The 12981-nt window shown below is 40.5% G+C and overlaps 1 protein-coding gene across 15 annotated transcripts in view; it reads left to right on the top strand.

Moving 5' to 3' along the window:
• Positions 1 to 12981, top strand: part of LOC135212752 (early endosome antigen 1-like) — a 278033-nt gene that overhangs the window by 58739 nt on the left and 206313 nt on the right. For all 15 annotated transcript variants that reach the window (XR_010313979.1, XR_010313978.1, XM_064246495.1 and 12 more), the window contains 4 exons: positions 4532 to 4609; positions 5188 to 5266; positions 5503 to 5747; positions 6576 to 6703. Coding sequence is in view for 13 of the 15 variants with exons in the window: in XM_064246495.1 (XP_064102565.1) it covers positions 4532 to 4609; positions 5188 to 5266; positions 5503 to 5747; positions 6576 to 6703 (530 nt within the window). In the remaining 2 variants the exon portion in view is untranslated. The remainder of the gene's footprint in view (positions 1 to 4531; positions 4610 to 5187; positions 5267 to 5502; positions 5748 to 6575; positions 6704 to 12981) is intronic.

A 12981-nucleotide genomic window follows, 5' to 3' on the forward strand; every position in this document is an offset into this window, starting at 1 on the left:
AGACCTGTTTGCAACTTCAAAGAACAAAAGACTGGATCTGTATTGCTCGCCCATCTCGGATCCAGGAGCAATAGGGATAGACGCTCTCCTACTCGATTGGAAAGGACTCGATGTATACGCGTTTCCCCCCTTCAAGATTCTGGGGTTGACTTTAAAAAAGTTCGCAGAGTCAGATTCCGCGAGGATGACTTTGATAGCTCCCTTTTGGCCAGCACAAGATTGGTTCACAGAGGTGCTGGAATGGCTAGTGGATTTTCCAAGATCGCTTCCTCTAAGGAGCGATCTACTCAGACAGCCCCACTTCGACAGGTACCACAAAAACCTCCCCGCTCTCAGTCTGACTGGCTTCAGACTGTCCAGAAACTGGTCAGAGCGAAAGGCTTTTCGTCAGCAGCTGCTAAGGCAATCGCTAGAGCGAGGAGGTCTTCCACCTTACGAGTGTACCAGTCGAAGTGGGATGTCTTCAGAAGATGGTGCAAGAGGAATAAAGTTTCCTCTTCCAGTACCTCTGTGAATCAAATTGCAGACTTCTTTTTATTCTTAAGACAAGAATGTGGCTTAGTCGTTTCGACGATTAAAGGCTATCGTAGTATGTTGGCGAATGTCTTCAGGCACAGAGGCCTCAACTTATCGGAAGATAAGGACCTACAGGACCTTATTAGGTCTTTTGATACAACGAAAATGCAGTCTCCTAAGACACCTAGCTGGAATTTGGATGTAGTCCTTCAATTCCTTGGGTCCTCTAGGTTTGAACCCCCTAATTCAGCCTCATTCAGAGACCTTACCAGGAAGACTCCTGTTTTTGATGGCTCTAGCTTCCGCCAGAAGAGTGAGTGAGCTTCAGGCGATTGATGGTAATGTGGGTTTTAAGGAGGACACTCTCATTTGCTCTTTCCTTCCTGGTTTTCTTGCAAAGAATGAGAACCCATCAAGTCCATGGCCCAAGAACTTCGAGATTCGTGGGTTATCTTCTTTGGTAGGAGAAGAACCCGAGAGAACTCTTTGCCCAGTGAGAATGGTGAAATACTACCTTAGAAGAAAAGAGCAACTGAAAGCCAACCGAGAGGTCCTGTGGTGTTCAGTAAAAGAGCCTACTCGTCCATTGTCGAAGAACGCATTGTCCTTCTTCTTGAGAAGCCTCATCAAAGAAGCACACGGATCCTGCAGAGAGGAACATCTTAGGCTTCTTAAAGTGAAAGCACACGAAGTAAGAGCCATAGCAACTTCTCTTGCTTTCAACAAGAATATGTCCGTGCGAAATCTGATGGAGACAACATTCTGGAGATGTCAGTCAGTGTTCGTGAACCACTACTTACGTGATGTGAGAATCACTTACGAAAAATGCTTCGCCTTGGGCCCGTACGTATCTGCGGATTCAGTGCTGGGGCAGGGAGCTGGAACTCATCCTGTTTAGTAGTATAAATTTTTTCCCCTTGTATTTGTTGTTGTTTGTTGCCTTAAAGAGGATGCATGAAGGCATCTCTTTAGGTCGTAATACTAATCTTTAGTAGTTTGGTTAGGTGGTCTGATGAGTGTGGCTCCTTGCAGTAGTAGTGGTTAGGACCTGTTAAGATAGGGACGAACTCCCTTTAACAGGATCCGACTTGGATTCTACCACACAAAGGGATCATATATCCCAGTGGTAGATCCGAGAGTCTTTCAGCATCAGGTCACGTCCTAGCTGTAGCTCTCCAGGCAACGCAGACTCAGAGACAGTATCAATGAAGTCTTCTGCCTGAACAGGTAAGAACCAAGGTTATTTATATCCTACAACATCAGTTGTTTCTTATTTCTCCTTATTACTTTAGCTGTCTCTTACCCTCCACCAAGGGTGCCAATCAGCTAAGTATATATCTGGCAGGGAAGTTCATGTACAAAAATGATATTGTTAAACTACAATAAAGTTTTGTACATACTTACCTGGCAGATATATACGTCTAATGGCCCACCCAGCCTCCCCTCAGGAGACAGGTGAAAGAAAAAAATCTGGCTGGAGAGATAGATTGGTTCATACGCCCGCCACCCAGCGGCGGGTAAGGTAGACCACCTGACCTACCTGTCGCGTGTGCCGCGAGATTTGAAATTCTGTCGGAACGTCGGAGACTATAGCTAAGTATATATCTGCCAGGTAAGTATGTACAAAACTTTATTGTAGTTTAACAATATCATATTGCATAGGTATGAAAAGGATCCAGATCAAGTATCTTCATTGTGATTGCTCAATTCCAGCTGCCCCCAAGATGCAGCACTTAAAAATTGATTGATGTGTTACACAAGCCATATGTAAACAATGTTTTGAGCATCATGGGAATCCCTCCTGAATGGTTGGTTTATGGTTGGGGGTTGATATTGGCTGTTTCTGATTGTAAAGGAAGTAATTTTTTTAGCTATAATATTATCTTACTCTTGTTAGATTATTGGACCATCAGCATAGGGAAAATCCTATAATTCATTAATGATGGACTTTCATCAGATTGAAGATTGAAAGCATAAATGATTCTTTGAAGAATAATAGGATTCACTGAGTGGTGGAAATTCCATTGGAAAATTGCCTTAGTGTACAGTACTTAAGAGATGGTGTATTGTGTAGGGAAAATGATAGCAAAATGGGGTATGGAAAGAATAGCCCAACTCCTGGTCAGTATGTACTAATACAGTGGACCCCCCGTATTCGCGTTCTCCAGCTTCGCGGACTCACACATTCTCGGATTTCTCTCGGGAACGTTTCCCTGCATTATTTGCGCATTTGCGGTATTTTTCTATGATAAATATCCACAAATTCCTGGTTTTATTGATGAATTTCATCATAAAATGCACTTTTTGTGATAAAACTATTAAAAAACCATGTAGGAAAATTTTTAGTGGGGTTTTCTTGAGTTTTAACTAACAAAATAGGCTGTTTTTAGCATTTTTATAGGGGTTCCAAACATTCGCGGGTTCTAACTATTCACGGGGGGGTTGGTACGCATCCCCCGCGAATACGGGGGGACCACTGTACAGTTTTGTTATATGGTGTGGTTATCCTTAGTATGTGTAAGCTTACTCTAAAAGAGATGCCTAGGTGGTGTCACTGACGAAATGTGCAGTTAACAAGGTTTTAGATGTGAGTATAATATTATGGATTGTATAGCAAAGGTTGTAATCTACTTACAAGAAAGATGATACCTTAAAGTTACAGTAATTTGCAAATATAGTATTGAATGTTTATTTCATTAATAGGTACTAAGTATTATTTTTTCTGTGTAAGGAAACAAGCATAGCGCAGTAATGAATTGTCACACAAAATTAAAATAAAAGAAACTGGGACATTTATAAGGTGCTTGTCTTCCTCCGGGCACATATTCAGTTTTTGGAGAAGACAAAATACAGTAGGCACTGTAAATTAAATAAACATAAATTTATTGAATAGTGATTGACCAAAATAGCTGAAACATACTACTCAGTATATTGGAGCTGGTACTAATTAGAAAACTTTAATTTGCAGAGTTAGGGAGATTTCATTTGTAGTTAACCTTGCTTCCTCCAGGACAGTTTACCTGAATGTTTTTCATCAAAAGGACCCCATAGAAGGGTGTGCTGCCAGTGAGGTGCACTGTAGGCATTACTAAAGGTTCTTTGCAGCTTCTCTTCGGCCCCTAGCTGCAACCTTTCATTCTTTTTTACTGCACCTCTATTCATACATATATTTTCTTACTTCCATCTTATTATCCACTCTCTCCTAACAATTGTTTCGCAGTGCAAGTGTAAGGTTTTCCTCCTTTTATATCTTCAAAACCTTGTTACTCATTATATTCCATTCAGCGCTGAATGAACTCATAGGTTCCAGCGCTTACTTTGGCCTAAATTTTATACTCCAACTATTCATTGAAAGGAATTTGCTTTTGACTGAAAGAACTTTGTTGTTAGTATACCATAGAAGCTAGTACAGTATGTCCATCCAAGTACAGAACACTTATTTTGCTTGTCTGGTTGTAATTATACTTAGTAGTTTCTTTACACCTAAATTTGCAAACAACTGAAGTTGATAAGTGTTATGATTATAGACCTAGTTAACCAATAAGCAGACTTTCTACATGTTTGAATTGCTATGTGAAATACTTGTAACAGTTTGTGTTTGTTGAAATACAGACCCAAAACAATACATTTTTGTTGAAAATATATAGTATACATAGATTATACTGGCAAAGCCTCACATGTTGACATTACAAAAGCATAATGGATGCTTGTTACTTGTTGCAGTGGCAGTCAGACACCTTAGTATCATCTGTCACCATTTCGTTAAATACTCTTACTATTTTATTCCTGAGGCCTGTGTTGGTGTGCTGTACAGTTGAATTAGATAACTTTAAACAAAATCAAGATTAGAAAAAATTGTATTTTTACTATTTATACCTTACAGAATAGTGTAATAGCTTTAAGGTGAGAGTAATTGAATTCTACCCTGGCTTATTTATTGATTAAGAGGTTTATTTTCAGCTGAACATTACAGGCTTGAAGTGGTTTTACTTTATTTGATATTCTCTTCTTCCAGTTGTCACCTTTCAGTGGTGCTGCTACCTCACCAGGAGAACAGAAAAAAGAATTGGAAACTGGGTCATTGCAAGATGAGGTATCGTATGCTTTGGAGAGTTTGATTCAGTGGTACAGTTTGACTTATTTAAAGTGATAAGTTATTACAAGCCTGCTTTACTTTTTTGAGAATAAAGTTTCATGCATTCTAGATCCTGTAAAATATGTTTTAACAAAGTAGTATAGCACATGTACGGGATGAATAACTTGATCATGAATAAATACAACGTGATCCTATGTATGAATAAAGGTAATGCCACGGAGGAAAATGAAAAATGAGAACTGCGAGGTCTTTCGGTCTTAATAATCCTTTACTAGTAAAGGGTTATTAAGACCGAAAGATCTTGGCAATTCTCATTTTTCATTTTCCTCTGTGGCATTAAGCTTTATTTATACATACGTATACATGTTTATTCATCAACCTTAGAGAAAGTATTTGCTTTCAAAAATTTATGTCCAAAATTACAACTTTATTAGAAAATCGGTGTTTGAAAAAAAATGTTTTCTTTGATACAGCATTAATTTTAGCATATACACTTTGGAGATAAAAGTAGTAATCGAGATGTTTGTATACCTTGTGATATCTTGTGAGTGAATGATAAATATCTTTTTTTGCAGTTATTGGTGGACATCTCAGATATCCGTCCAGCTGGACACAACAAAGATTTGTTTAGCATTGATGAAGACAGTCAAGAGGGTAATTTTTTCATCATTTTTTCATTATCAAATATTCAATTACAAATGATTTGCGTTGAATTAATTTTGTGCTGAACTCACTGTTTCTTACATTCTTAAAAACTGAGGGAATAATTGTTGAATGGTGAGTGAAACCATTTGGAAAAAGAGAAAAGATGAGAGATATGAAAGAAAGTTCCAAGAATTCTCTTAGTTGCATTTCAGAATACTGTTCATGCCTATTATTTTCACCATTAGGGTCACCCAGTAAATCTGGATTCCAACTGGTGGACTTGAGCGAAGCAGAGACAGTCACCCCTTCTGATACTGGGGGCTGTGGTCCAGGGCAAGGAGTTGCAGGAGTTACCTTTGACCCCACAGTTGCTGTGAACAGCAGTCCTGTACATAGAATACGGCGTGACTCTGCAAGTTCTTCAGTCAGTGATGTCAGTGGGCTTTTTCCAATATACGAAGTACCTGGTGTATCTTTCAACATGCCACAGGTAAGTTTAGTAGTGTTGATTCAGTCTTTACTTTAGAATTCATGATCATAAATTATTAGAAGGATACATACTGTATGCAGTACCTAATTATATCAAAGAGGAGTTTCAGGTTTCTTGTATATTGTAGGTCTCGTTATTTCTCTGATTTTTCCCTTCTTTAATTAATTATTGCTACTGTTCATTTAAGCCTGTAAGAAGTATTGTTTCAGTTTGGTATCTTGATACTCATTTACTATGTAAACATTTTATACCATGAACTTGATCTTGACTATTTTATAAGTAATGCCACAACTACATTTGGAAACTGGGTTCACAAAAAGGAAATGTTAATATTTGAACCATTTGATTCTGGAAATTACACTGTGGTTGAATTAAGATTTAGTTGAGTAAACTTACCACCCCTAAGGTCAAAACATTTTTATTTCTTACATGTTTTATCTGTTTGTGTACAAGTTGCATAAAGTAGTTTTAGTTTTTATTTTTATTTTTTTTCTATAACTTTTTGTTGTTGTGAGTTTGACATTTCAGCCACATAATTGTTGATATTAGCATTTGTGAACAGTGAATACCGTACATCTTTCAGTTTCTTTATTGTATTCAAGAAATATTTTATTTTTACACAAAACTAAGAGCTGTATCTCTCCAGCTGCACTTAATTAGGAAGATGTCTTGTGGTTAAGATAAACTATGAGTGATCTTTTCATCCTCATATCAAAAAGACCTAGTATAGTTAAGTTATCTGAAGAAATACTTGCATAAGGTAAAGCACAGAAGTATTTGGGAAGTTTTTGGATATATTTTTGCATTTAATGACATTTCTTTTAACAGAGTGATATGGAGTCTTCAAGTGAATGGGAAGAGGGTGGAAATGTGGCTGTTGTTGATCGATTAAGTAAAGACACTGTTTACCAAGCTTACCTCAAAATGCGTCAACGATATCATAAATATAAGGGCCGGTAGGTTATAGCATTTCTTTTTATTTCAACTAATTATGGTGTTCAGTTAAACTAGAAAAAATAAATTATGGATAATAATTGTAATTTTTTTATTGCTAATATTAGATAGTTCAAGATCATGTTAATTTGTTAACAAATTTGTTGATGGATATGTTTGTGACTTTTTGTATGATTGATCAAAGATTATTCTTATTTATATATATTCAAGCTTTTTTGTTAGATTACAGTTTTATGTTGTATGCTTGTTTGAGTCAAATAGGTTGCTTGTATTTTTTAATTCTTATATATAAATCAGACTAAAATGTTTCTTTTGTGCAAATGTTTAGGGAGTTCGGCTGTGTTGTAGTTATCAGTCTTGTTTACCACTTCTCCCATCTTTTAACAAATTAGTACATGTTAATACAAGCCCATTAATTGTAAAAAGTCTAACTGTGAAGAAACAACTAGGTGCATCAAGCAAAGCATTTCCAAGAAAATGGTAACAGCTTGCGTGCTTAGCCAAGTCCTTGATCTTTGCTGATATGATTTCGATATTCACTCTTCTGTGCAAGTCAGTAGTGGTTAGGCATGATGCCATTCATTCTAAGAATTACTACCAGCATTGCTACTGCATTTTGTGATGTATCATGACAAGATTTAATTTTCAGTGCATTTATGTATAATTTTCATCTTGAGTGATGTGCTGAAAATATCCCATGATATTTTTCATTGCCTTACATGTCTGTCTGTAAGCAACTAATGCATTGCGCTCTTGTTACTATGAGTAGCTACTGTATTTGCCAGTGTATAAGACTCACCCTCGCATAAGATGCACCCCTATTTTACAAGGACATTTTTGGTAAAAAACAATTTTAGTATGTTTCATCATACATTTATTAAAAGATATTTTAAAGTGATTTTTTAGAGAAAAATGTATGATTCTGTGCATGAAATACAATATTGTGAGGGTATACGTATACTAGAATAAAGTGTGGACTTTGTATGAAATTTTCCATAAATAAACAACAGGCGGCACTATGATTTTGTTTACATCCACTCATTGCAAATGGCTGACAGGCTAACTACCCACATATTGAAAGTAGTTTTTTGTAAGTTTTTGATAACAGATGGATAATTTGGCTTGATTTCATTATTTTGTTGTTATTAACATAGTTTACTGTAACAATTAGGCTTGTTTTTCAGTGTTTTATTATCAGCAACAATTTTTGTGCCTACCCAGTATGCTAGCTGTAGGAAAGGTCTGGGAAAGGCATAGCCTAGCCCACGGCACGCAGTCTCCCATCCGTAATATGGCTCCATTGGACTCGGGGCAGTTTTGTTTATGCTTCTAATACACTAGCAAATATGGTAACTGCTCTTCTGTTTCATTTTTTGCAGCTTTTCCATATTCTACCATGTAACTTCTGTCATAATTTTCAGCGTTTTTTAATTGCATTGCTTTTAAGATTCACACGATTTCATAACTGGTCTTTCTGCATATGAGACTTACCAGTATGTAATTATATAGCTAAGAGCTTCCTACCTATGGCAGCCTAAATATAATTTTGCTAACCCATTTGTTTTAGGCTACTTAATTCTGCCCTCAGACCATTATTTGTTTCCACTGATCTTTTTTTTTCTCTCCAGATAAGATCTTTTCTCCATTGATGTATCCTGACTACCCCTTATAGGGACCTGCCAGGTCAGACATCTAGTTATTACAATTGTATAAATCATGACAAAGGCTTATAGTACAGTATTACCTCAAGTACCCGCATGGGCACTATCTACAACTCGGCCTGATCTGCATGAAATTGCAGTCCACCACTATATATAGTTGTATATATACAGTGAATAAAAAGCCTATTTGGTGTGCAACGCTGTGCAGGGGGGAGAGCACACTTCTGCTTGGGATCTTTTGTAACTGTTATTGACTCAAAAGCACCTACTATATCATAAATGTCATTTTGTTTACTGCTCCCTTGAGTGGCTGATATCGATGCGTCAAAAACAGTAAAGTCGTTTTGCTTATCACCCTCAAGTGGCTGATAGAGATGTCTACACCATTGAAATTTCATGCTTTCATTGGCTGCTGCTGATGATTTTTGACATATTTCAATGCCTCTTCCAACTAATTGGCCACTTCATTATGTGTATGTGTGTGTGTGTGTATGTATGTGTAGATTAAGCTCCTCTGCTACTCAATAGTAACCCCCTTCTCATTCCCCTCTATCACCCCTACCTCCAGTGGATAACTCCGACAGTGATAAAGAATTCATGAGAGCTGAAATTCGCAAATAAAATGAAAACAAAATACAAAATTGGGGTTACATGTAAAAGTTTAATGTACAGTATTTCCAGATGTCAAAGATGTTCTGACTTTGAAGATGAACCCCACTTTTGACTAGAAAAATTCTAAGAAAAAATGAAATAAAAAAAGAATGCAGTGGCAGTGCTCACTAGTTGAAGGCTTTGTTTTGGTTGATGTGCTGAACACATTGACTCTCTCACCACATTGAGGAAGTGTGACTTCAGCCGCTACAGCATATTGATTTTTGTAACTTTTTCACTTAATTTTTTGAAAAATTACTTAAGTTTATTTATTTTTAAACTAAGTAAGCTCTACTAAATTTGACGTACATACTACCAGCACACTGAAAAACTGAAGAGATTACAAAGATATTGCGTACATTATCAAGTGCCTAGCTGTGTTGTGGAAGAACATTTTTCTTTTTTCATGCCCATCAATGTCTGATTCTGTGTATGGACTTGATGCACTGTCTGATTGTGATATTTCTGGGCTCAGCTCGTGTCGCTGCGCGAAATATCCTTTAATCTATTATTTCTAGGGTAAATGTACTAACACATACCAGAGAATAAATAAAATAAAGAAAAAGGTCAGTATAACTGACTCGCTCACCCTCCAGGAGGGTGTCGGTATGAACACTAGGCGAGTGAGACCACTACCACGAGCCAAATGCCAATAGAAATCTCCCACTACAAAATCCCTCCAAGAGGGGAGCCGACCCACAGAGTGAGCAGCTCGTACTACTACTACTCCATCCCATGCTGCCGACTGCTGCGCCTCTGGTGGCCATCCTTTCAAGTTAGCACACACGAGCGGTTGTGATATTTTTCTCTCTGTGTTTTTTTGTGCCCTTTCATTGGATTTTCTATTATGGAGCGTGCAGCTATCGCAGCAGCTAAGTTAAGTACTCAGTATTTACGGTTAGTTGGTTTTTTCCGGCCCTGAGACAGTATTTGCCGTTTTTTAGGTATAAATACGACCTCGGGGTCGGAAGCATGGCAGCATGGTTCTGCCTCGTGATGGGTTCGTTCTTGGTCTCCCATACCTAGAACATCCCCTTATTTATCTTCGCTCTTTATGATTATCCGCTTTTCTTAGGGTACGGTCTAACTCAGGTTTATCATGCATGCATGTATTTTACCTTACGTAGGCTTCTTCTATCCAGACCCTAGTCCAGGTTCTTAGTATCGGCCTCTGACTAGCTTTGAGTGGTAGACTTGCCTTCGGGTTAGTCGTACACTCCTGGATTTTTCTCCTGCTATGTTTTCTTTCTTTCATTTATTTATTTATATAACTGTATATTTTATTATTGTTAGGTTAGTTAGGCGTCTGGCTTAGCCTAGGTCCTGGCTCTTTGAGCCTATACTACCGCTCATCAGTCGGTTGCTTCCCTATAGCATCTCTCTGATCAGTTGGTTCGGCCCAGTGGGCTTATTTGCCTCCGCTTTTCAGTTCAGTATGCTTCCCGATAGCATCTCCCTGATCAGTGGTTGTCCTAGGCTTAGTTGTCGTATTTGGTCTTACCGCCTCGTGGTCACTTCGTGATCACGGGCCAGCCAGACGCCTGTCCAGTCATTCTTCCCCCCCCTCCCGCTCTTTCCATAGAGTCGGGCGGGGGCGGGTCGGTCTGCCCATGCTCGCTCCTCATACCCGAGCCTGCCTCCCTCTCTCCCCTCAGGCGGAGGGGCTAGGGAGTCGGGACAGACCAGACTGGTCTCGACCTCTCCGGCTTCTCGGTCCGGCCGTTGGTACGGAGTGGGGGGTACTGGTGCCTTGCCCACCCTCCGCGCTACCTTGTCGCTCCGGGCTAGCTTGAGCCTGTATGTCTTCTCGCTCTTTCCCATCTTACTAGGGCTCCTTCCTGATCGGAGTCCTGGTATCCAGCGGAAAGTTGTTAGTCCACCCAGTAGGGTGGACCGGAGCATACAGTGGGTCTCTACTAACCTTACCGTTTTGCTGAGTTACTACACTCCGCTACGCACTGGACTTAGTCCGGTTTGCTTGTGTGTTAGGTTTAAGTTATCTTTAAGTTTATCTTAAGAACCTTAAACCATTCCCCTCCCTTACATATCTTACCGGATCTCTCCGGGATTATAGCCTATTCAGGCGATGCAGGGAGGGGTTATGCACAAATTTTTTCCGAGCTCCGGCATGCATCGGAGCTCTTCTGTCCTTTAGACTGTAAGTGATGTTTTTTAAGATACTCATGTGTCTCCCCACTTACAGGACCCACCAACTGTGAGCATCCGGGATGTTCCGCCACACTTCAGGACCCTTGTGGACACGAAGTTTGCGGGTCCCATGCTCCATGCGCGACTCCGCTCGGGGACATCCAGGTCTGGTACCATGAGACGTGTACCATATGTTACGATCTGGTGAGCCAGCTTTTGGAAGGGGTAAGTTTTACATCTCCAGTAGCTGCTCCGCTTCTTTTTAGCGCTTAAGTTTTCATCATATTAACTTAAGGCAATTAATTTAAGTTATACTTTAAGTTTTAGTTTTAAGTGATTCTTAAATCTAAACTACGCCCTCTCTTCCAGGCTCCGGCGGTAAGAGATACCGCACTGGCTACCCTGCGGGCCTGGGTCGGCGGTTTTGGGAAAAACGCCGCCAAGGGACAGCCCTACATCCTAGAGAAGCGGTTGGCATTACTAATCTTCCCCGGAGGCAAGGCGACAGGATACGTCGACCCGATAGAAGCGGATCCGACTATTGCCTTCATCCAACAACAGCTGGCCACCTCATTAACTGATCAGGACCAGGATATCTCTACGGATGTCGCGACCCTAGATATTAATGTTGAACCTATGGTAGGTATAGACGACCTGTTGGTCGAGGTAGGTACGGTGGACACCCAAGGGTCACCCTTGGGCGTAACTGTTGCTCTACTCCTGCAACTCTCCATCCTTCCAAGGCTTTCGGGTGACGAAATATATTCTCCTCCTGGTGCTTTGGTTAGACCTAAGGTCAAGTCTAAGGTGATGACTTTGACTAAGACGTCGTCGTCGTCTAAGAAGACGACTTCGGCTTCATCCTCCTCCCGTAAGTCTCCGGCTGGGAATCCCGGAGCATCCAGGTCTAAAGCTTCTAGCTCCGGCTCTAAGTCCTCGAGGAGTAAATCCTCCAGAGAGAGATCTCGCACTCCGGCAGAATCACCAGTTCCGCTACCTTTGGTTCCGATTCAGAGCCTTCCCTCCACCTCCGCAGCAGCTCCGGCTTTGGACTCCAATGCTGGCCTGTTGCAACAGGTGGGGGACCTGGTTGGGTCCTTAAAGAGTAGCATGGAGCAAATGATCTCTCGTCTGTCGGACAGGATTACTTCCCAGGACTCCATTATAGCCGGGCTGAGAGAAGCTCCTCTAGCCTCTCCTCCACTGTCCAACACGAGTGGATCCCAACTTCCTCGTATGACTCACTACCTCAGTTCTCTATGAACAATCCGTGGAGAGTAGCGTCATACGCCCCCTTCCAAGACGGTCTCATCTCTATACCGGAATTTGGGACTCGAAGAATAGAGGACTTCGAGTTCTTCCTGGAAGACCTCCAGCCTCCGTTCAGTTCATAGGCTACGCAAGGCTTACGCCGTCGGCTATGGTGCGGGACGATAAGGTACCTAAGGAGACAGTCCTCTACTCACGAGACCAGGCTCAGAGAGAATGGCTCAGGTGTTTAGAGGACATGGATTGTTCTAACACCAAGATACAACCATTTTAAGAGTCCCTTTACCATTTTTACAATGGATGAGAGTACCCCGCTCCCGTCCCTAACCAAGATCGCGAGGTCGACCATCCCAGCGGCCCAGAAGGGGGAACCTATACCGCAGTTGAAGGAAGCGGATCCCACTTCTCCGTTGCTCCCCTCAGTTGGAGAATTGTGGGAAGACTTGCCGAATACATTCTCAGCTGGCAAACTCAAACCGGACTGTGCTATGGAGCAGTTTGGTGAAAAGCTACCCCAGGCTCCCAGATAGCCTTATTCAGGCTGAGTTTGA

The sequence above is a fragment of the Macrobrachium nipponense genome, chromosome 41, assembly GCF_015104395.2.
Source record: "Macrobrachium nipponense isolate FS-2020 chromosome 41, ASM1510439v2, whole genome shotgun sequence".
Classification (NCBI taxonomy): Eukaryota; Metazoa; Arthropoda; class Malacostraca; order Decapoda; family Palaemonidae; genus Macrobrachium; species Macrobrachium nipponense.